Genomic DNA, 22700 nt, shown 5'->3' on the forward strand with positions numbered 1-22700 from the left:
GCAGGGAATGTGGGATGGGGGTAGAGGTGGGGTGGGGAGTAGGAAGGGGGAGGGAGATAGGAGTGGGGGGGTCTGTGGGAGAGGGTCCCGGGGATACCCGCCCCTGGCCCCGGCTTTGCCGCGCGAACGGGGCTGCTCCCCCCAGGGCCGCCAGGGGGCGCTGGAAGCCCGGGGACCGCCACCCCGCTCCCGGCATGCACTGCGCTCCGCCCGGCAGCGGGGCCGGCCCGTGGCGAGGCGGCGCCGGGACCCTGCCCAGCCCGGAGCGGGAGCGGAGCTCGGCCGGGCCGGGCCCGCTGGTGAAGCCCCGCCCGCCTCCCCGGGGGGGCCATGGCCGAGCGGGCCGCTGCCCAGGTGAGGGCCCGGCGGGCTCCGGTTGCCGGGGACGCGCTGCCGGGCCCGTGTTACCCGTTCGGCACCGACCGGCCCCGGGTCGCGGCGCGTTTCCTCGGGGCGGAGCTGCGGGAGTTCCCCCGGCCCGGCCCCAGGCTCTGACTCGCCCCGCCCCGCAGCCTGTGCGGCGGGACCGGGCCTGGGCCTGGGCGCTGCTCGGTCTCGGCCGGGGCTGTGTTTGTGTCGGGGGCCGGGGGCGGTGTGAACGGGGCTGCCCCTGCGCCAGCTCCAGCCCGGCCTCGCTCCTCGCCCCCCGCTCCTGCCCCTGCCGTAGCGGAGCGCGCAGCCTCCCCGCCCAGAGGCACTTGGGGGTTGTGAGCGCGGGGTCCGGCTCGCCCGGGGTCCCCTTGTTCGCTGTCCTGGCCTGAGCCGCTCGCTCTCCTCTCACCCTTTGCCCGTCTGGTCTGTCTAGGTCCGGCTCCTGGAAACGCTTCCAGACTTGCACCACTTCTGCCCTGGGAGGAGTCCCCCTGGCTTCGGGCAGCCTGCTCCCACCTGGGGCACTGCTTGGGCAGGTGTCTGCCGCATTGATTCCCTACCACGTAAGCTCCTCGCCGCACCGACCCGCTCTCACTCCGGATTAGTGCAGGGCGCAGCACAATGCCCTTCTCTTCTCCCTCCCCACCTTATCTGTGGGTAGCCTCCTCCGCATTCACAAACCCAGCTCTCCTCTCTGTGCTGACGGCGCACAGACCTGTCGCTCTGCTTCAGACCTGTCTCCTCCTGGCCAAGCTGAACTCTCAGCCTGCCTCTCTGACTTCTCCTTGTGGTTTCTAGCTGTCAGCTTAAGCTCAACGTGGCTAAATCAGAGCTCTTAACCTTTCTCCCTTCGCCTTAGTCTTACCTGCGACCTCTTTCCTTGATCACTGTGGACAGCACCACCATTCTGCCTGTCACTCAGGCCTGTAACCTGGGCCTCCTCTTTGACTCAGATCAATTTCTAGGTCCTCTCATTCAGGCTATGCCTAAATCTTGCTGATTCTTTTTGCACGACATCTCTGAGGCCTGGTCCACACTGGGGGGCAGTGTCAAGGTAAGATACACAACTTCAGCTACGGGAATACCGTAGCTGAAGTCGAAGTATCTTATCCCGACTTACCTCCCGTCCTCACCGCTCGGGATCGACGTCCGCGGCTCCCCGTCGACTCCGCTACCGCCACTCGCTCCGGTGGAGTTCCGGAGTCGACGGGAGCGCGTTCGGGGATCGATATATCACGTCTAGATGAGATGCGATATATCGATCCCCGCAAAATCGATCGCTACCTGCCGATTCGGTGGGTAGTCTGGACGTACCCTAAGAGACGGCCTTTCCTGTCCAGCCACACAGCTGAAACGCTCACCCCCAGGTTCTCATCTGCTCACCTCTCAGTTCTGCCACCTTCTTCCCCCAGCCTTGGCAAATGCAGCCTTGCCCAGCTTGTGTCCATTCAGCGTGCTGCTGCCAAGGTCGCTTTCATAGCTTGTTGCTCAGAACATGTCATTCCCGGCTTTGAATCCTTCCACAGGCTCATAAGAACAGCCACACTGGGTCAGGCCAGAGGTCCATCTAGTCCAGTGTCCTGTCTTCCAACAGTGGCCAAAACTAAGTGCCCCAGAGGGAATGAACAGAACAGGGAATCCTCAAGTGACCCATCCCCTGTCACCCATTCCCAGCTTCTGGCAAACAGAGGCCAGGGACACCATCCCTGCCCAGCCTGGCTAATAGCCATTGATGGACCTGGCCTCCATGAACTTGTCTAGTTCCATTTTGGAACCCTGTTATAACCTTGGCCTTCACAACATCCTCTGGCAAGGAGTTCCACCGGTTGGCTGTGCATTGTGTGAAGAAATACTTCTTTTTGTTTGTTTTAAACCTGCTGCCTGTTCATTCCCTGTTCTCCAGTTCAACAAACAAAAGCTACTTACCTTCACTTTCAAGGGTTTTGACAGCCTAGCCCCACCCTCCCCATCCACCTTCAAGGTCAGTGCCAACCACTGTCACCCACTGGTTAGATTTTCAAACGTGTCACCTATGTGCTTTCTCCCTTGCTGCCCCTCATGCTTGGGAGATCCCCCCACCCAAAACAGCCACTAAGCTACCAGGCCTACAGAAAACTTCACCACGGTTAGGCGGCTGGTGTGTAGAGCCCACTGCCTACCATGCTGACCAGTACTGTCTCATTGTCTCCTTAAACTCCCCCATGTCTCTGTCTCCATCTGTTGTCTCTTGTCTTGCACTTCAGACTGTGAACTCTTTGGGGCATAGCACAACGGGATCCTGGTCTGTAACTGGGGCTCTCTGACGCTACAGGAATATCACTAACAATGGGTCCTTGACTGTGGTTGGGACCTCTAGGCATTCTTGGAACACTGATCCCAGCAGTGTGTGGAATATCCTGAGTAAAAAATATGTGGGGGATGATGCATTGGGTTGGGCCGGTAGAAAACAAGCATCAAGCTTCTGATGAGCTAAATTCTCCTTCACTGTGTAGGATTTGGGTGTGAAGGACTCGGGTCTGGTCTACACGGGAGAGATTTTCGGTTTTGTTTTGTATAAGGTAGGAATTTAAACCAGCCTAGTTATGTTGCTTGGGAAGGAGTTACTAGCCTCTTGTGGGCTGTCTTACTCTGGGCAAATGTCACATGTTGGGTTCAGTGTGAGGGAGCTGGCTGGGGTTGGTGGGCTGTGACAGGCTAAATGGTTTGGTGGGCGCTTCTGGCCTTAAATGCTCTGACTCTAAACTGGGAAAAGGTGCTGTTATACCCAAATGAGTGTGTCCACGTGGGGTGGGGTGTTATACCGGTGAGCCTATACCAGTATAACTGGTCAAACTTTCCCGTGTGGACAAGGACTCATGCCTTTTTTTGCTACTTACCTCTGAGCTGCGTGCAAAGATAATCTTTGTCTCGCATTTGAGTGTTGTGTGTAAAGGTTATCAGTTTTGAAAAGACAGCCTAGATTCTGACCGTCACTGTGATTCTTCATTTTAAAATAGATCCTTTCTGCTGTACAGTTTTGTATCATTCCTCTAGTGTCTGACACTGTTTTAAAGATGAGACCACCTCCGTTGCTTGTACGTTGTTCCGGTGGCGCTCTCATGAGAGGTCATGTCAGTGACAAAACTTTGTCAGGCATCATTGCCATTCAGTCGCTTAGGCTGTGAATGAAATTAACTAGAATTGCATGCCTTACTTGCAGCAAAGGATAATAGTCTGCAGGAATGAAAGTGGCACTTAAAGAGTAACTTTACATGTCTGAATAGTTCCTGGGAATTCGAGGGACCCCTCAGTGTATAAGTGTGAAAAGCGTGGATAAAGATATTCCATGAAAAACGCAGAACTGCTAACTCTGTGGTTCCTAGTACAGCAATCAGGATCTGCTGGCTGGCAGGAAAGCACTGTAGATTCCTATATAACCAGAATCCACTGGGTTGTGACTCCCAGTAGCAGAGCTACATTACACTAGCTTCTTCCAAATAAACAAACTTGGCATTTTGAATGGAAAATGATCAAGCCACCAGCAGGCAGAGAGTTTGGCCACCTCCAAAACTGCTTTTAAAACCACTTTTTATTTGTACAGTGTGTACACACGCTTGTATTTCACTAAAATTGTTCGTAGCCTCTCTCATGCAGCAGCTATAGCAACATGAACTTACACAACATGGCATCTGCAAACTTCAAGGGGGCATCAACTTAAAATCATTAATACTGTTACAAGTAACAGTGAAAAAGATATCAGAGGGGTAGCCGTGTTAGTCTGGATCTGTAAAAGCAACAAAGAATCCTGTGGCACCTTATAGACTAACAGACGTTTTGCAGCATGAGCTTTCGTGGGTGAATACCCACTTCTTCGGATGCAAGACTACATCCGAAAAAGACTACAACAGAAGGAAATTAGAGGAAGATTATAGGATCTTTTCTTTATTTATTTACACTGGGCATTTGACATCCCTTCGTGTAGGCGTTTTCACTCTGGGTCTTTCACACGGCAACAGGGACAGAAACATTTAACAGAAATTAGGAGTGTGTGATCATGGAAACTAGCAGGTTAACTAATGGGCAGTTGTAAGAGCTGACGCTAGTCTTAACTCGCACTTTAGAAACTGACTCAATTGCAAGCTGGAGGCAGCCCTTAAACCTCCCCTGTGTGGGTATAAAGTTCTGTCTAGGGGCCCTGACGCTCTGCTGACTGACAAACTCCGCTTCAGACCGTCACAGCACTATTTTAAGACGAAAATAGCTGGGTAGCTAATATTCATGTCCCAGGGCAGCTGAACTTTTTATGAGCCTCATTTCAAGGAGTTTATAATTCTGATGAAGATGTCAAAAGAGCTCATTTGTCGCATCAGGACAGTGACACTGTCGGAATAAAGGTCGCACAGTGCCGAGGAGTCTGCGGCATGTGAACGGCTCTTGTGCTGATTCTCTGTATCTGACTCTAGCTCCATTTCCCTTCTCTCTCCTTGCAAACAGGCTCAGGAATGGGATGCAGAGTCACAGCGCCTGATGTCTTCCCAGCCTGAACGAACATCTGTGCAAACAGCAGAGATTTCGATGTGGACCCTAGTGGCTGCCATCCAAGCTGTGGAGAGGAAGGTGGATTCGTTTGCTACACGGTTGCTGAGTCTGGAGGGGAGAACTGGGATGGCTGAGAAGAAAATATTCGAGTGTGAGAAAACAGAGTTGGAGTTTGGAAACCAGCTGGAGAGTAAGTGGACTGTGCTGGGAACTCTGATCCAGGAGTACGGGCTGCTGCAGAGGAGGCTGGAGAACATGGAGAACCTGCTGAAGAACAGGAACTTCTGGATCCTGAGGCTTCCTCCTGGTATTAATGGAGAAGTCCCCAAGGTAATCGTACCACGGTTAATACAGGAAGTAAAGGCTGAGCCTGTATTGGGTAACAAAGGGATTTTTCTAGGGCTGTCAAACAGTTTAAAAAATAATAATAATTGTGATTAATTGCAGTTTTAATCGCACTGTTAAACAATAATAGAATACCACTTATTTAAATATTTTTGGATGTTTTCTACATTTTCAAATATATTGATTTCAGTTGCAAAACAATACAGAATGTACAGTGCTCACTTGATATTTTGAATTACATATATTTGCACTATAAAAAGATCAAGAAAAATAGTATTTCAATTCACCTCATACAAGTACTGTAGAGCAGTCTATCGTGAAAGTGCAACTTACAAATGTAGAATTTCTTTGTTTTACATAACTGCCCTCAAAAACAAAACAATGTAAAACTTTTGAGCCTACAAGTCTACTCAGTCCTACTTCTTGTTCAACCAGTAGCTAACCTGGTTTATTTACATTTATGGGAGATAATGCTGCCTGCTTATTATTTACAGTGTCATCTGAAAGGGAGAACAGGCATTCGCATGGCACTTTTGTAGCTGGCATTTGCATGGAATTTATGTGCCAGATGTGCTAAATCTTTGTATGCCCCTTCGTGCTTCAGCCACCATTCCAGAGGACATGCTTCCATGCTGATGAAGCTTGTTAAAAACATGTGTTAATTAAATTTGTGACTGAACTCCTTGGGGGAGAATTGTATGTCTCCTGCTGTGTGGTTTTACCCACATTCTACCATATATTTTGTGGCAGTCTCAGATGACGACCCGGCACATGTTGTTTGATTTAAGAACACTTTCACTGCAGATTTGGCAAAATGCAAAGAAGGCACCAATGTGAGATTTCTAAAGATAGCTACAGCACTAGGCCCGAGGTTTAAAAATCTGAAGTGCCTTCCAAAATCTGAACGGGACGAGATGTGGAACATGCTGTCAGAAGTCTTAAAAGAGCAACCCTCCAATTCAGAAACTACAGAACCTGAACTACCTTCTGCTGGTGGCATCTGACTCAGATGATGAAAATGAACGTGCATCAGTCCACACTGCTTGGGATTATTATCGAGCAGAACCTGTCATCAGTATGGAAGCATGTCCTCTGGAATGGTGGCTGAAGCATGAAGGGGCATACGAATGTTTAGCATATCTGGCACGTAAATTCCATGCAAATGCCGGCTACAAAAGTGCCACGCAAATGCCTGTTCTCACTTTCAGGTGACATTGTAAATAAGTGAGCAGCATTATCTCCCGTAAACGTAAACACATTTGTTAGTCTTAGTGATTGGCTGAACAAGAAGTAGGACCGAGTGGACTTGTGGGCGCTAAAGTTTTACATTGTTTTGTTTTTGAGTGCAGTTATGTAAAAAAATAATTCTACTTCTGTAAGTTGCACTTTCACGATAAAGTGATTGCACTACAGTACCTATACGAGGTGAATTGAAAAATACTATCTTTTCTTTCTTTTTTACAGTGCAAATATTTGTAATAAAATATAAAGTGAGCACTCTACACTTTGTATTCTGTGTTGTAATTCAAATCAATGTATTTGAAAATGTAGAAAAACATCCACAAATATATAATAAATTTCAATTGTTGTTCTATTCTTGTTTAACAGTATGATTAAAACTGTGATTACTTGAGATTAATTTTTTTTAATCAAGTTAATTTTTGAATTAATCACTTGAGTTAACTGTGATTAATTGATAGTCTTAGATTTTTCATATCTCTGATCCAGAGGCCCTTTAATTCCCCATTGCAAAATGGTTTGAATAGAGGCAGTGCCTTGATTAGCCACTAGCTTTAGCTAGTCACATTAGTCTGAAGGGCTCATTGGATGGTTGCCTAGAAGTCGTCCCTGTACCGTCCATCTGGGGCTCATATCGGGAGAATCCCCACTCCCACTGCAGCCCTCTTGTGCTGGCTGTTGGGGCGAGTTTATCCTCTCTTGGGCGCAGAGGGTCCTTTGTTCTTGAGCATGCAGGTAGCACCCCAACCTCCAGGCCAGCCAAAGAATCCCTTACGCCCCCTCCTGTGCCAGGAGCTATGCTGCTCCGAGGGAAGGGTAAGTTACTAAAATCAGCTGTTGGTAGTGTGCTGGTAGCAGTGCCTCAGGCCATAGTTGTTCCTCCAGGAGACTGTCTGCTCTGCCCACACTCCCTCCCCAACCTAGGATCCAGTCCCCCCCAGTGACCCTGCCTGAGCGTCTAGCTCTCGTAGCTTTGAAAGACGTTGAACCGGGTATGTCCGGACTCATTTTCCCTCGTTCCCTGTACTGAGGCCTGTCTGTACAGCCAGAGGCAGATGCTTTGTTTTTTGCAGTTTATCTCTGAACTGTGATCCCCTAAAGGGTCTCTGGAAGACTTCAGGATAGCTCAGTGGTTTGAGCATTGGCCTGCTAAACCCAGGGTTGTGAGTTCAATCCTTGAGGGGGCCATTTAGGGATCTGGGGCAAAAATCTGTCTGGGGATTGGCCCTGCTTTGAGCAGGGGGTTGGGCTAGATACCTCCTGAGGTCCCTTCCAACCCTGATATTCTATGGTGTGTCTCTATGATCTCATTCTATGACATATAGAGACTAACTTCTCAAATAAAGATACGTCAAAGGTGCCTGGTGTTCCGCTGCTCAGACCTGCAGGAGTCCTTCCTCAGCCAAAGCTAGGGGAATTATTTTTTAATGAACACTGACAGTGAGTCCCTTTTTCTTACCATCCTCTGACACTGATGATGTTGTTTCTGGCTTCTCCTCCTTTCATAATTCATTCCCAAGCTAAATAATCCCTCTTCCACTCCCAGTGTTACGATTTGGATTGTTGTGATTTACAGCAGGGTGTCCAGATTCTCGTATTAGCGCCCATTGTGTAATGTCCGAGTGCAGTGTGCAGATGTCGTAGAAAAAGCGTTTCCAACATGCTTTTCATAACTCAAAACTCAGCACCTTACTGTGCTGTAAAGCAGCTTTAACAGTCTGGAGTGCAACTGGAGATGAATTGGTTACTTTCCACAAAACAAGGCATACTTTCCACTGCCTTGGAGTAACTCAGTGGTGTTACTCTAGATTCACACCAGTGCAAAAGATCTGAATCTGGCCCTGTATCTTTCCGACCATAAACTTTAAAATATCTAAGAAAAATGCTTGTTAAAGGGGAAGAAATATTGCTTCATGTTTGGTGCAGCTGGAATCTTACAGAGAGATGGTATTAAATGGGACCCTTCTGGCTTTTGTTAGTCTCACTGTAACTCAGCTTTCATTCTGTGGCATCACGATACAAACCATATTCCTTTGCTTCTCACCAGGGCCGGCTCTAACATTTATGCCACCCCAAGCAAACAAAAAGTGCGCCCCCCCGTGAGCGCCACCGAACCCCTCCCCAAGCGTCGCACCGCCCAAGTCCCCGCCCCCCCAAGCGCCATGCCACCTAAGCCCCCCACCCCTCCCAAGCACCGCACTGTGCTGCCCAAGTCCTCGCCCCCAGCGCCGCATCACGCCGCCTAAGCCCCCGCCTCCCGAGCACTGCACCACGCCACCCAAGTCCCCACCCCGAGCGCCATGTTGCCCAAGTCCCCGCCCCCCCAAGTGTCGCGTCGCGCTGCCCAGGTCCCCCCCCCCCTGAGCGTCGTGTCGTGCTGCCCAAGTCCCGCCCCCTCCCCCCCAGCGCTGCCCGGCCAAAGCAAAAAAACCAAAAATAAACCCCAAGCCCCGCCCAGTCCCAAGGTTCCCCCCCAAGCACATGCATGGTAGGCTGGGGTCTGGAGCGGGCCCTGCTTCTCCCCATCAGTGAATTCTATCCCCCTTTGTTTTCATTTGTTGCATCGTTTTACTATTGTTCTTTCAAATATAATGAACATTAAATTGTAACATAAAGTGTATTTAAAAAATGCCCATTTCTGCATTAAATCTAGTTGTCTTTTTTAGGCACTCCCTATCTATTTTATATATTAGTGACACAAGTGTAAGAGATGTGAGTTAAAGCAAAGTGCTAAGTGAACGTTTGATGTCAGGTGCCGGTGATGTTTGAGGACAGCGCTGTCTTCTCTCAGGAGGAGTGGGAGAACTTAGAAGACTGGCAGAAGGAGCTGTACAAGAATGTGATGAAGGGGAATTATGAATATATGATCTCACTGGGTAAGGAACGTTTTTCACGTATTGATTAGAAAATGCTTGACTTCTGGAGCGTTGGCTGGACTCCGCCAGCTGAGGGGTGTTCTCGAACTCCTGTGAGTTCTGGGGCTGTGCACGCCTGCCTGCCTGCCTGCAGTTTTGTCATGGCAGAAAGCCAATGCACAGCGTGGTGGCGGTGGTCAGTGTTTGGTGCTCTGAAGACATGAATAGCAGTTGTCTTTACTCATAGGCTCAGCCCTTGTATGTGGAAAACCCTTTGTGTTCTGTGGGCCTGATTTTGATCTTGTGCTGACTTGAACACACGTATAACTCCTGTTGGCATCGATGCACTCACTCACCTGTAACTTACATGTGTGCATGAGAGATGTGAATCAGATGCTGTGTGTGGTGTGGTAAATTCAGCTGTATAAAAGGTGTGTCATAGAGAAGCAGTGCAAGTAACTGATGTCCCTGCATAAGGGAATGATGATGGTGGGGCTAAACTCAGAGCTGGAACTTGAGACTTTGGTTCTGGTCCCAGCTGTGCCACTGACCCCGTGTGACCTTGGGCATGTCACTTGCTCTCTTCCCTCCTTCGTGCAATGCAGTGGCAATACTCCTCTGGCTTCCGGGTGCCTGAGATTCATCCGCTCTTTGTGAAGTGCTTCGACATCCCGCATAGGAGGTGCTACGTGGGGGTTGTTACAGATCGCCTCCGGGGATAGAAGGGGATTGATTTAAAACAAGTCACAATTCTTTGCTATAAGTTATCTGTTCATTAATAGCCACTATGTCCTCTCCCATAAACAGACTATGCAATTTCCAAACCTGACATCCTGTCCCGAATTGAGCGAGGGGAAGAGCCGTGTGTGAGGGGTCAGCGGGAGTCGGAGGAAAGAGAAACCACTGCAGATCCCAGCACAGGTGAGGATTGGCTGAAATTGACTCAAACAGCAGGTGAAGCGAGCAGCTGTAACTTCAACAAGCCTCCATCTGCCATTGGAGCTGCTTGCTTTAAAAAAAAAAAAAAAATCAGTCGTTTTCTTATGTCAGATTTTGTCTCTACCAATCAAAACTATTTCTGGCGCTAGTGCCTCCTCGCTGAGTGTGCGGACCAGTCAGTGCACTTAACCACTTGGTTTGTTTCCTCTAGATGGTCTTTAGCAAGGCAGGTTTCTGCTCAGTGACTGCCGGCCCCAGAGACGCAGGTTTTGGGGCTTGGGCTCATTTGGAAAGGAGCGAGGGCTGCATTAGCACTAGGACTTGGCTCGGCTGCGTGTGTGGCAAGTCTTTGCTGCCCAGCTACACCCGGGAGGCACAAGCTGTTTATTTCGTGTCGGGCAGGGATTGGTAGAAAACCCTCACTGAGTTCTCTTTTCAATGAACAGCGGCTGCGATTCCTACCCTCGAACTCTCCGCTCAGATTAAACAAGAGCAAGAGCCAGTTGCCGAGGAGCAGCAGGATGCGGAAGAAAGAGAAGCCCCTACAGAGCCCATGGCAGGTGTGTGATAGGCCCAGGCGTCTCGGAATCCTGGCAGTCTAGTTTAAAAGCAGGAGCGCAAACAAAAGCGTTCGACTTGTAAAGCTCTCCTGTAGCCCAGCGTGAGCAGCAGGATCTCTGTGACAGGCCTCAGTCGCAGCAGGAAGCCGAATGCTGCATACCCCACAGGACCGTTTACCCCTTTGAACATTCAGCCGGGACACGTTAGCAGGGCTGCTTTGGGGGCGGGAGTGACACCACCTGTGGGACTTGGCTGTGCTGATAACCCCCTGGGGCGCCCAGATGCTGTCCCGAAGGGGAGCATGGTAGAAATGTATGGATAGATTGACTGGAAGGGATCAGGGACAAGAAATGTTCTCCCTTAGGCTCTCTTGCCTGGTGACTCTCAGCTCCAAGTGGCACTGAGGTGCTGGAACAAATTCTTCTCTCAAGTGCATGCCCGTGTGATCAGTGGGAGCTGCATGGGCGCATTCGAGTGCAGAACCTGGCCCATTGTGAAGTTCCCGTTTCGTATCTCCCCGTGTAGGGATTTAGGGAGAAATCTCTCAGTAATGATTCCAGCTAGTATCAGTCGTTACCTTACTTACCTGTGTGGCAGGGAGGATTTGTACCCAAAGACATGCCAACGTCCTTTGCATCTCGAGCTATCGGTCTGTCTCTTCGGTAGCCCCATCCCTGTAGTGTCTGAGTCCTGCAGGATCTTCATTATTATTGTTAGTAATTATTTGTATTACGGTGGCTGCTAAGAGCCCTAGTCTTGGATCGGGACCCCACTGTGCAAGGTGCTGTACAGACACAGAACAAAAAGATGATCCCTGCCCTGAGGGACTTACAATCTAAGTGTAAGATGAGACAACACGTGGGTACAAACAGCTGGGGGAGGACAGGAGAACAAGGGGCAATATTGGTCCATATGACAGGCCATGCAGCCTGTGTGTCAGAGGCTGCATGGTGTCATGGCGAAGGAGAGTTTTGCGGAGCAATGTGAAGATGGATGACGAGGAAGTTTTGGGGCGGTTTATGGAGAGCACTGCCCAAGCTGTGTCTTTATCCTCCCCACGGCCCTGGGCGGTAGGGCAGGATTGCTGTCCCCCGCTAGCAGATGGGAAGTGAGGCGGGGAGAGGCTGTGTTCTGCCCTAGGTCTGCGACAGAGAAGGACTCTAGGCCCAGCCATCCCTCGTTTGGTCTCTGATGCATGACCAGAGAGTTGGTTCCCCTAGCCCTTTATGCAGCATCGTTTCATTTCTCCCAGTCTGTCCAGTGAATTACATTTGCCTTCCCTGCCTGTTCCAGATGACACCTGGCTCGCCAGCCACGAGAAGAACAAGGAGCAAGATTCACAGGAGCTGGAGCCGCACTGGACTGCGGCTCAGAGACCGGAAGAGAATATTTACCATAGTGCCGAGCACGGCCTTCCCTCCAATGGTCCAAACATGACCCTGGCAGTACATATGCCAGAGAAACCCACCCAGCATGAGAGAGACTTCAGCCCCTTGAAAGCCAGCACCGTGTGCCCGGGGGCCCCCGTGACGGAGCGGCCCTATCTCTGCCCCGAGTGCGGGAAGTGCTTCAGCCGCAGGGAGCACTTCGTGCAACACCAGCGCACCCACACGGGCGAGCGCTCCTACGTGTGCCCCGAGTGCGGCAAGGGCTTCACGCAGCAGTCCAACCTCACCAACCACTACCGCACCCACACCGGCGAGCGCGCCCACGTGTGCCCCGAGTGCGGCAAGGGCTTCATCCACCAGTCCACGCTCACCACCCACCTCCGCACCCACACCGGCGAGAAGCCCTACAAGTGCAGCGTCTGCGCCAAGTGCTTCAGCCGCCTCTCCACCCTGCTGGAGCACCAGCGCACCCACACCGGCGAGAAGCCCTACAAGTGCCTGGAGTGCGAGAAACGCTTCAGCCGCCTCTCCACACTGGTGGAGCACCGGCGCACACACACCGGCGAGAAGCCGTACAAGTGCGCCCAGTGCGAGAAGAGCTTCACCCGCCTCACCAACCTGACCGTGCACCAGAACACCCACGCCGGCGAGCGCGCCTACAAGTGCACCCAGTGCGGCAAGAGCTTCGCCCAGAAGCCCTACTTCCTCAAGCACCTGCGCAACCACACCAAGGAGAAGCTCTACAAGTGCCTGGAGTGCGGCAAGAGCTTCGTCTGCCACTCCTGGCTGGTGCGCCACCAGATGATCCACACGGGCGAGCGGCCCTACCAGTGCGGCGACTGCGGGAAGAGCTTTGTGCAGAAGGAGCACCTCTTGAAGCACCAGCGCGTCCACACGGGCGAGCGGCCCTTCCAGTGCTCCGCCTGTGCCAAGAGCTTCCGCTGTCAGCAGTCTCTGAGGCTGCACCAGTGCGCGCACGCCGGCCAGCAGGGTGGCACACCGGCCGCAGTGGGGGCCGAGTTCAAGAACCAGCAGCTGTACCTGAAAATGGAAAATACTGGGTAGTAGGGGGTCGAGCCCTGCGTTGGGAGCTGCACGGGGAGAGCCTCCCCCAGAGACTAGCCAGATCCGCCCCATGTGAAACACTGCAGTGAATCCCACGCCCTCTCTGCATGCCAGATGGGAGGGGAGCGCTCGCCGCGAGGGACGGTGACGCAAGACCGTATTGAATGTGAGCTGCAAGCAGCCGTTACGTGCCACGCCTGGGGAAGAGACCCCACGACGGACTGAACAATGCGTTGGAAGCGTCTAAGCGGCCGCAGCTGTTTTGTTTGTACGAACAGTCTCCTGAGCACTGGCACCGCCGGCGGGAACGTCGCCGGCGGGAACGTCGCCAGCAGGCTCTGCTCTGCAGGGATGGGCAGTGCAGGCCTACGAGCTGCTGTCACGTGAACGACTTCCTGCCGCGACTGAAGAAGTGGAGCAGAGGCTGTTGGGAGTGAGCGTCAGCAGGCGTGCTGGGTTAACAGTACTTTGTCCTCCAGGGTGCTACAGACAAATGCACTCTGCTTGCCTGTGCTGCACGGCTTCCCGCAGTCAGTACGGCTGGGGGCTCGGAGGTGCGGTGAGGCTGAGAAGTGCCTGCATTTGCACTGCAAGCCAGGGGCAGAGCCAGGTCTACACTACAGGCCGCCTATGCTCTTACCGCTCGGCCTCACCACCTTCAGCCCTCCTGAAATGGAAGCCGAGCTCCACCCTGGCGGATGAGAGCAGGAATGCAGCATCCGGCTCGCCTGTCCGTGGAAGCGATTGGCAAACTCGAAGCCGTGATTTCTGGTCTATTGGTGACTGGTTCTGTTTGTGACACTCCGGCTTCCCACTGCAGCTGGTGGGGGGGTGGTACCCTCAAATACCCTGGAGCAGCAGCAAAAGATAAAGTTAAGCTGGGTGCAGGGTGGTCAAAACATGAGTGTCAGTGAGGTGTGATGATCTGCCTGCCGCAGGAAGGCCGACTCTAGGCGTATTTCACTTTAAAGGGCAAAACACGTAATTCAGAAGTTAAAAGGGCTAGGGAGGAATTGGAGCCAAGCTCAATTCCGATGACCATCGCCTGACCTAGGAGTAGTGTGGGTGCTCGTGAGAACGCTCCAGAGCAGGCATTGCATCTGCCACAGCAGCGCTAACTACAACGGAGCGTCCGGTTGGGGGTTCAGCCCTCCCCCGCTAATCACGCAGCAGATCTGCTCTGGCTACGAGCTATTTACCTTCCCAATAGCCGCCTGCAGGCCTCCCTCAAATGAGACCTGCAGCTACAAGCTTTGGAAGCTTTCAGGCCTGTCTACACAGCTGGGTTTGTTTGTTTTTGGGGGCCTTGGCCCCCTGAGAAGATGACAGGTAACAGTTCCCTGCAGAGCAGCTGTGATCATGCCTGTGTTTGCAGGTCTGCCATGGGCCTAGCTGGGGTTTGATCAGTGCATTCTGGGCTGCTGTTCTGTAGTGCTTCTGTGGAGCTAGAGCACCCAAAGCACAGGATGTTGGGAACCGTTCGGAAAGGGATAGTTGAGGCAGAAACTCTCAAAATGACGCGCTACAAATCCATGGTGCAGCCACACCGTGAATAGTGAGTGCAGTCCTGGCCACTGCCTCTCACAAAAGACACATTAGAATTGGAGAAGATACAGAGAAGGGTAACCAAAATGATTAGGGGTATGGAACGGCTTCCATAAGAGGAGAGATTAAAAAGACTGGGACTTTTCAGCTTGGAAAAGAGACGGCTAAGGAGGGATATGACAGGTCTATAAAATTATGACTGGGGTGGGGAAAGTAAATAGGGAAATGTTATTTACTCTTTCCCATAACACAGGAATTAGGGGTCACCAATAAAATTAACAGGCAGCAGTTTAAAAAAAAAAGTATTTTTTTCACCCAATGCACAGTCAATCTGTGGAACTCCTTGCCAGAGGATGTTGTGAAGGCCAAGACTATATCAGGGTTCAGACAAGAACCAGATCAGTTCATAGAGGACAGGTCCATCAATGGCTATTATCCAGGATGGGCAGGGATGCAACCCTATGCTCTGTCTGTAGCCTCTGTCTGTCAGAAGTTGGGAGTGGACAACAGGGTGGATCACTCCAAAATGCCCTGTTCTGTTCATTCCCTCTGGGGCACCTGGCACTGGGCACTGTCAGAAGACAGGACACTGGGCTGGATGGACTCTAGGTCTGACTCAGTGTAGCTGTTCTGTTCACAGGGGCTAGTGAACTCCGGCATGTCCTTCTGCAATGAGCAGGTTTGAAGGAGAAGAGCCCAAACCAAATCCCGGGCATCACTAGGGGGTTCCCTATCTATGCTGCATAGTAAACAGTGCACTAACTTGGCTATTGCGCCGTAGTCGTGTGCTAGCCTGGATCTCCAGGCAAGGGGAGACAGTGGTAGCTGCCTGTTGCTGGGTGTTTACCTTGTGGGCTAACCCAGGCCAAGCTAATCAGCAGTCACCAGTGCCACACTGTTGCGAACATCATTCTGGGCTGTGCTAGCCAAGAGCATTGTAAGCAAGACACGAGAAGTAATTCTTCCGCTTTCCTCCGTGCTCGTTAGGTCACAGCTGGAGTATTGTGTCCAGTTCTGGGTGCCACATTTCAGGAAAGATGTGGACAAATTGGAGAAAGTCCAGAGAAGAGCAACAAAAATGATTGAAGGTCTAGAAACCATGACCCATGAGGGAAGACTGAAAAAATTGGGTTTGTTCAGTCTTGAGAAGAGAAGACTGAAGGGGCGGACCTGACAACAGTTTTCAAGTACACAAAAGGTTGTTACAAGGAGGGAGAAAAATGGTTCTCCTTAACCTCTGCGGATAGGACAAGAAGCAATGGGCTTAAATTGCAGCAAGGGAGGTTTAGGTTGGACATTAAGAAAAACTTCCCAACTGTCAGGGTGGTTAAGCACCTGAACAAATTGCCTAGGGAGATTGTGGAGTCTCTGTCACTGGAGGTTTTTAAGAACAGGTTAGACAAACACCTGTCAGGGATGGTCTAGTTATTACACCTCTACCCCGATATAATGTGGGTTTGCATTGTGTCGAAGTGGGACTGTTTGTAATGTTTCCTCTGAATACTGTGTGGGTGCCTCAGTTTCTGGCCGACCCTCTGTCTCCTGGCAACTAACAGCCGGGGCCCTTCCCCCCTGCAAGGGGATGCTAAAGGTGGGGGAGAACAAAGAGATCAGGTGACCTCCTGGCCCGGGAAAGGAACCCAGCAGAGGAGGAGGGGCTGGAGGGGGTTTCAGTTTGGGGCTGGCTGGGGATGAGGAGTGAAGTGCAGATGGGGGGGGTCTGGCTCGCTGCCCCCCAGGATGGACACTGATGAGGTGTCCCATTCTCTGTACCTACAAGCTCTGTTTTAGACCGTGTTCCTGTCATCGAATAAACCTCTGTGTTACTGGCTGGCTGAGAGTCACGTCTGACTGCAAAGTGGGGTTGCAGGACTCTGTGGCTTCCCCAGGACCCTGCCTGGGCGGACTCGCTGTGGGAAGCACATGGAGGGGCAGAGGATGCTGAATGCTCCAAGGTCAGACCCAGGAAGCGTGTGAGGTTCTTCTTCGAGTGATTGCTCCTATGCATTCCATGTAGGTGTGCGCGCCGTGCGTGCACGGCTCTTCGGAACATTTTTACCCTGGCGCCGCTATGGCTCCGGTTATATACCCCAGCCGGCCCGTCCGCTCCTCAGTTCCTTCTTACCGCCCGTGACGGCCAGTTGGAACTGTGGAGTGCTCTCTATCCTCCACAACCCTAGCGTTCGCTACTTTTGTCTGTATATAGTTGTTTGAGTATTTAGTGTTAGATAGTTGAATAAGTTAGTTAGTATAGTTTAGGATAAGGGAATAAGGGGGGTTTACCCCTCCTTTTCCGCAACCGGTGCGGGCTCATGCCCAAGGCACCGGGCTTTAAGCCCTGCGCGTCTTGCCAGCGGCACATGCCGGTCGGGGATCCGCACGACTCCTGCCTGCGCTGCCTCGGGGAGACTCACCGTGCAGATAAGTGCCCTATCTGCATAGCCTTTAAGCCCCGAACATGAAAGGAGCGGGACGGTCGCTTAAAACAGCTCCTCATGGAGGCAACGCTCCAGCCCCCGGCACCGACCACGCCGGCGCCGAAGTCTTTATCGGCGCGCAGCGCACCGGCGGCCCCGAGCCACTCCGGCACCGAGGCTCCTCGACCTCCGCAAGCGGCACCGGCGACCCGGCACCGTTCCCTCTCACCATCGAGGAAGCGTAAGCCGGCGAAGGCAGCTGCAAAGACCCATGCTCAGGGTCACGTAGCCCAGCCACCACCACCACCTCCGGTACTGGCTGTGGCCGTGCACCGTGCCGTTGACTCCGGCGCCGCAAGGGCCGTCGAGTCCGGTACCACCCTGCTCCCCGATGCCGACCGCGGTCGAGCTGCAGCTGCCATCCACGCCCGAGACATTCTCGACGGCGAGGGAGCTCATAGAGCTCACAGAGGCACCGAGCCTCCGGCCCCCGGCACCGCCGGTGCGGGCTGTCGTGTCAGCGGGTAAGCCGGTTATGATGCGGCCCCCTGCCCCGGACGGACGGAATAGACAGCGCTCCAGGTCCCGGTCTCGCTCCCGGTCCCGAAGACGGTCACCGTTGCGCCGCTCGAGGTCCCGGCACCGCTCACCATCGCGGTACCAGTCGCCTTCTCAACGCTGGTCGCAGTCCCGGTACCGCTCAACATCGCGGTACCGGTCGCACTCCCGGAGACGCTCCCGGTCCCGATCGCCTTCCCGTCAGCACCGATGAAGGTCCGATTCCCGGCACCGTGACTCCCGGAGCCGCTCCCGGCACCGCCGGTCGAGCTCCCGGTCGAGCTCCCGGCACCACGGCGGTCGATGGTCTCGTTCGCCATCTCGGTACCGCGACGACCGGCACCGATCCTTGGCACCGTCCAGGGACAGATTGCCACCCTCGACGGCGCAGTCCATCAGCGCCTCCGCACCCCCGTGGCCATCTCGGCACTCGTCGGTCGCTTCGGGGGCAGGCAGCGACGGTCGTCTTCTGGCTGCCCCGCAAGGTCAAGCCCAGGGTGCGCAGCAGTGGGGCTTCTGGGTCCCCTGGGCCCAGTACGAGACTCAAGGCATGTCTTTCCCTCCGAGGGCCCCTGCCTCTGAACACAGGGCACCGGAGGCCACAATAAGCAGACCGCCCCCTTCACCACCAGGTTTGGCTCAGTTACCACCTGATCCCCAGAGGCATCCTCGGCCCGAGTCAGCCGCCCACCCCTTGGAGGAACCACCCGCGGAGGTTGTGGTTCAAGGCCTATCCTCGTCATCTTCACCAGACGAGGCGGTGGCCGGGGCTTCTACGACTGACCCTCCACCGATTGACTTGCGGGCCCACCAGGACCTTCTTCGCCGGGTGGCGAAGGCTATCGACCTCCCTGTGGCAGAGGTCACGGAGGACGAAGACCCGGTGACGAATGTGATTGGAGCGGAGGCTCCAGTGCGGGTGGCCTTGCCATTCATCCGCACCATTCAGAAAACGCCACTACCATCTGGCAGTCACCGGCGTCCGTCCCTCCCACCGCCCACGGGGTCGAAAGGAAGTACTCCGTCCCCCCCACAGGGTATGAGTACTTGTACACTCATCCTGCCCCAGACTCATTGGTCGTCCAGTCGGTCAACGACAGGGAGAGGCATGGCCAGCCCGCCCCGGCACTGAAGTCCAGAGAAGCGAGGCGTATGGATCTGTTGGGCCGCAAGGTCTATTCTGCAGGCGGTCTACAGCTTCGGATCGCCAACCAGATGGCCCTCCTCGCCAGGTACACCTTTGACATCATGGTGTCCCTGGCGAAATTCGCAGAGCTGATCCCAACAGCCTCCCGCCAAGAGTTCTCGGTGTTGTTGGAAGAGGGGAAAAAGTCTTCCAGGTCCTCCATCCAGGCCGCTCTCGACTCCGCGGACTCAGGTGCAAGAACCCTGGCCTCAGGAGTGACCATGAGGCGCATCTCCTGGTTACAGTCTTCCACACTGCCGCCCGAGGTGCAGTACACCCTGCAGGACCTGCCCTTCGATACTCAGGGTCTATTTTCTGAAAAGACTGACTCCAGAATCCAGACCCTTAAGGACGGTCGCATAGCCATCCGCACTCTGGGGATGCATACACCTGCAACCCAGCGAAGGTCATTCAGGCAACAACCCTACCGGCCTTTCAATCAGCCCAGGTCCCGTCCCTATAACAGCCAACGGCCCGGCCTGAATCGCCGTAGACCATCGGGCAACCAGCACAACCAAACCCATCTGCCTTCCAAGGCCCCCCAGGGCCCCAAACAGGCGTTTTGATGGGACGCCCGAGGACGGCCCATCAGTCTCTGTACCGGATCCTACCCGTCTATTTTACAACCGCCTTTCCCACTTCTTTTCGGCGTGGTCCCAAATAACAACGGACAACTGGGTGCTCCAAACAGTCTGGTTACCGCCTTCAATTTGTTTCGCCCCCCCCTTCATACCCACCTACCCCATCCCTCTTCAGGGACCCCTCTCACGAGCAATTCCTCCTACAAGAGGTCGGGACTCTGTTGAGCTTGGGTGCCATAGAGGAGGTGCCGCACGACATGCGGGGCAGGGGATTCTATTCCCGATACTTTCTCATCCCCAAGGCGAAAGGAGGTCTACGTCCAATACTGGATCTCCGGGAGCTCAACAGGTACCTGCTCAAGCTCAAGTTTCGCATAGTCACCCTGGGGACCATCATTCCCTCCCTGGATCCGGGAGACTGGTTTGCCGCCCTCGACATGAAGGACGCGTACTTCCATGTCGCGATTTACCCTCCCCATCGACGCTACCTGCGTTTTGTAGTCCACAACGCGCACTACCAGTTCGCAGTGCTGCCATTCGGCCTGCCTCCCGCGATCTCGGCACCAGACAATGGTCTCCATCATCCGAGACCTCCTCACCTTTCCCACGACAACGGGTCGGTCCTGCCTCCGCCTCCTGGGCCATATGGCGTCCTGTACGTTTGTCACCGCGTACGCGAGGCTCCACCTTCACCTGTTCCAGTCCTGGCTAGCGTCAGTGTACCACCCACATCGCGACCCCATCGACATGGTGGTCACGGTCACGAAGCCCACCCTCGAGTCACTCAGATGGTGGCTGGACCCAGAGGTAGTGTGTGCAGGAGTCCCGTTCCACCCTACTCGCCCATCCGTCACTCTGACCACGGATGCCTCAGCGGTGGGGTGGGGGGCTCACCTGGGCGACCTTCACACCCAAGGTCTTTGGTCGCCCCAAGAGCTCGCTCTTCACATCAACATCCGGGAGCTGCGAGCGATCCGTTTGGCGTCACACCTTCTGCACCCGCCTGCAAGGCCGCTGCGTCGCAGTGTTCACGGACAACACGACGGCAATGTTCTACGTGAACAAGCAGGGCGGAGCCCGCTCCTCTCTCCTCTGCAAGGAAGCGATGCTCCTGTGGGACTTCTGCGTGACCCACTCGATTCACCTAGAAGCGTCCTTTCTTCCAGGAGTGCAGAACACGCTAGCGGACCACCTCAGCAGGTCTTTCCTCGCCCACGAGTGGTCCCTTCGACCGGACGTGGTGCACATGATTTTCCAACAGTGGGGCTTTCCCCAGGTAGACCTGTTTGCCTCCAAGGAGAACAGGAAGTGCCACCAGTTCTGTTCCTACCAGGGTCGCTCTCCAGGCTCCCTGTCGGACGCCTTCCTGTACTCCTGGACGGATCACCTCCTTTACGCCTTCCCTCCGTTCCCGCTCGTCCACCGGGTGCTGCTCAAACTTCGGAGGGACCGAGCCCGCCTAATACTCATCGCTCCGGCCTGGCCGAGGCAGCACTGGCACACCCTGCTGCTCGAGCTCTCTGTTCGGGAGCCCATTCCCCTCCCATTATGGCCGGACCTCATCACGCAGGACTTCGGCAGACTCCGCCACCCGGACCTGCAGTCCCTCCATCTCACAGCTTGGTACCTGCGTGGCTGACCCACGCGGAAAGAGACTGTTCCGCGGCAGTACAGCGAGTCCTGCTTGAAAGCAGAAAGCCTTCCACCCGCTCCACTTACCTCGTGAAGTGGAAGCGCTTTGCCCTCTGGTGTGACCAGCGCGGCCTTAATCCCTTCCTAGTCCCTCTTTCTACAATCCTGGACTACCTCTGGTACCTTAAGGAGCAAGGTCTCGCGGTCTCCTCCTTGAAGGTACACCTGGCAGCCGTGTCCGCCTTTCGCCCATCCATAGACGGCCGATCCATCTTCTTGAGCCAGATGGTTTCCCGCTTCCTGAAGGGACTGGACCGCTTGTACCCGCCCATAAGGCGTCCTACCCCGGCCTGGGATTTAAACCTGGTTCTGGCCAAGCTTATGAAGCCCCCTTCGAGCCTTTGGTCACGTGCTCCCTCCTCTACCTGTCATGGAAGACGGCCTTCCTCGTCGCTATAACTTCAGCGAGACGAGTGTCCGAGCTTTGTGCCCTAACGGTTGGTCCACCTTATACCGTCTTCCATGCAGACAAGGTACAGCTTCGCCCGCACCCGGCCTTCCTCCCGAAAGTCATCTCGGCCTTCCATGTCAATCAGGAGATCTTCCTCCCTGTCTTCTTCCCGAAGCCGCACGCCTCACCTCGGGAGCAACAGCTTCACACCCTGGACGTTCGCAGGGCCCTCGCTTTTTATATTGAGCGGACGAAGCCCTTCCGGCGTTCGACCCAGCTGTTCGTAGCGGTTGCCGATCGCATGAAAGGCAAGCCGGTCTCCTCCCAGCGGATTTCCTCCCGGGTCACGGCATGTATCCGGACATGCTACGAGCTTGCTCGCATGCCACCATGCCGCCTCACCGCTCACTCCACGAGAGCACAAGCCTCGTCTGCTGCCTTCCTGGCCCATATTCCTATCCAGGACATCTGTAGAGCGGCCACCTGGTCTTCTGTACACACCTTCGCTTCCCACTACGCGTTGGTGCAGCAATCCAGAGACGATGCAGCCTTCGGCTCAGCAGTCTTACACTCTGCCACGTCTCACTCCGACCCCACCGCCTAGGTAAGGCTTGGGAATCACCTGACTGGAATGCATAGGAGCAATCACTCGAAGAAGAAAAGACGGTTACTCACCGTAGTAACTGTTGTTCTTCGAGATGTGTTGCTCCTATCCATTCCAGACCTGCCCTCCTTCCCCACTGTCGGAATAGCCGGCAAGAAGGAACTGAGGAGTGGACGGGCCGGCTGGGGTATATAACTGGCGCCACTCCAGGGGGCACCCAGCTGGCCCACCGGAGTTGCTAGGGTAAAAATGTTCCGAAGGGCCGTGCACGTGTGGCGCGCACACCTGACTGGAATGGATAGGAGCAACACATCTCGAAGAACAGCAGTTACTACGGTGAGTAACCGTCTTTTGTGTGTACAGGTCGGTCGCATCTTAGGCGCATTTAACATGCGCGATTTCAGCTTTACGCGGTTAGCAAAAACAAGAGAAAAAACAAAAAAG

General features: G+C 53.9%; 1 protein-coding gene across 3 annotated transcripts; it reads left to right on the plus strand.

The window, feature by feature from the left end:
- Positions 1 to 251: 251 nt before the first annotated feature.
- LOC120393536 (zinc finger protein 777-like) lies at positions 252 to 15004 on the plus strand. 3 transcript variants are annotated; one of them, XM_039518152.1, is made up of 7 exons: positions 273 to 354; positions 806 to 935; positions 4846 to 5220; positions 9227 to 9350; positions 10137 to 10250; positions 10715 to 10828; positions 12123 to 15004. In XM_039518152.1, the coding sequence occupies exons 3-7, from the start codon at positions 4879 to 4881 to the stop codon at positions 13280 to 13282; spliced, it is 1854 nt and encodes a 617-aa protein (XP_039374086.1). In that variant the 5' UTR covers positions 273 to 354; positions 806 to 935; positions 4846 to 4878; the 3' UTR covers positions 13283 to 15004. The 3 variants fall into 3 exon arrangements, with proteins under 3 accessions (XP_039374085.1, XP_039374086.1, XP_039374087.1); XM_039518151.1 differs by lacking the exon at positions 806 to 935 and having other exon boundaries at positions 252 to 354; XM_039518153.1 differs by lacking the exons at positions 273 to 354; positions 806 to 935 and adding an exon at positions 2902 to 2930.
- The last annotated feature ends 7696 nt before the right edge of the window (positions 15005 to 22700 follow it).

The sequence above is a fragment of the Mauremys reevesii genome, unplaced genomic scaffold, assembly GCF_016161935.1.
Source record: "Mauremys reevesii isolate NIE-2019 unplaced genomic scaffold, ASM1616193v1 Contig22, whole genome shotgun sequence".
NCBI classification, from domain to species: Eukaryota; Metazoa; Chordata; order Testudines; family Geoemydidae; genus Mauremys; species Mauremys reevesii.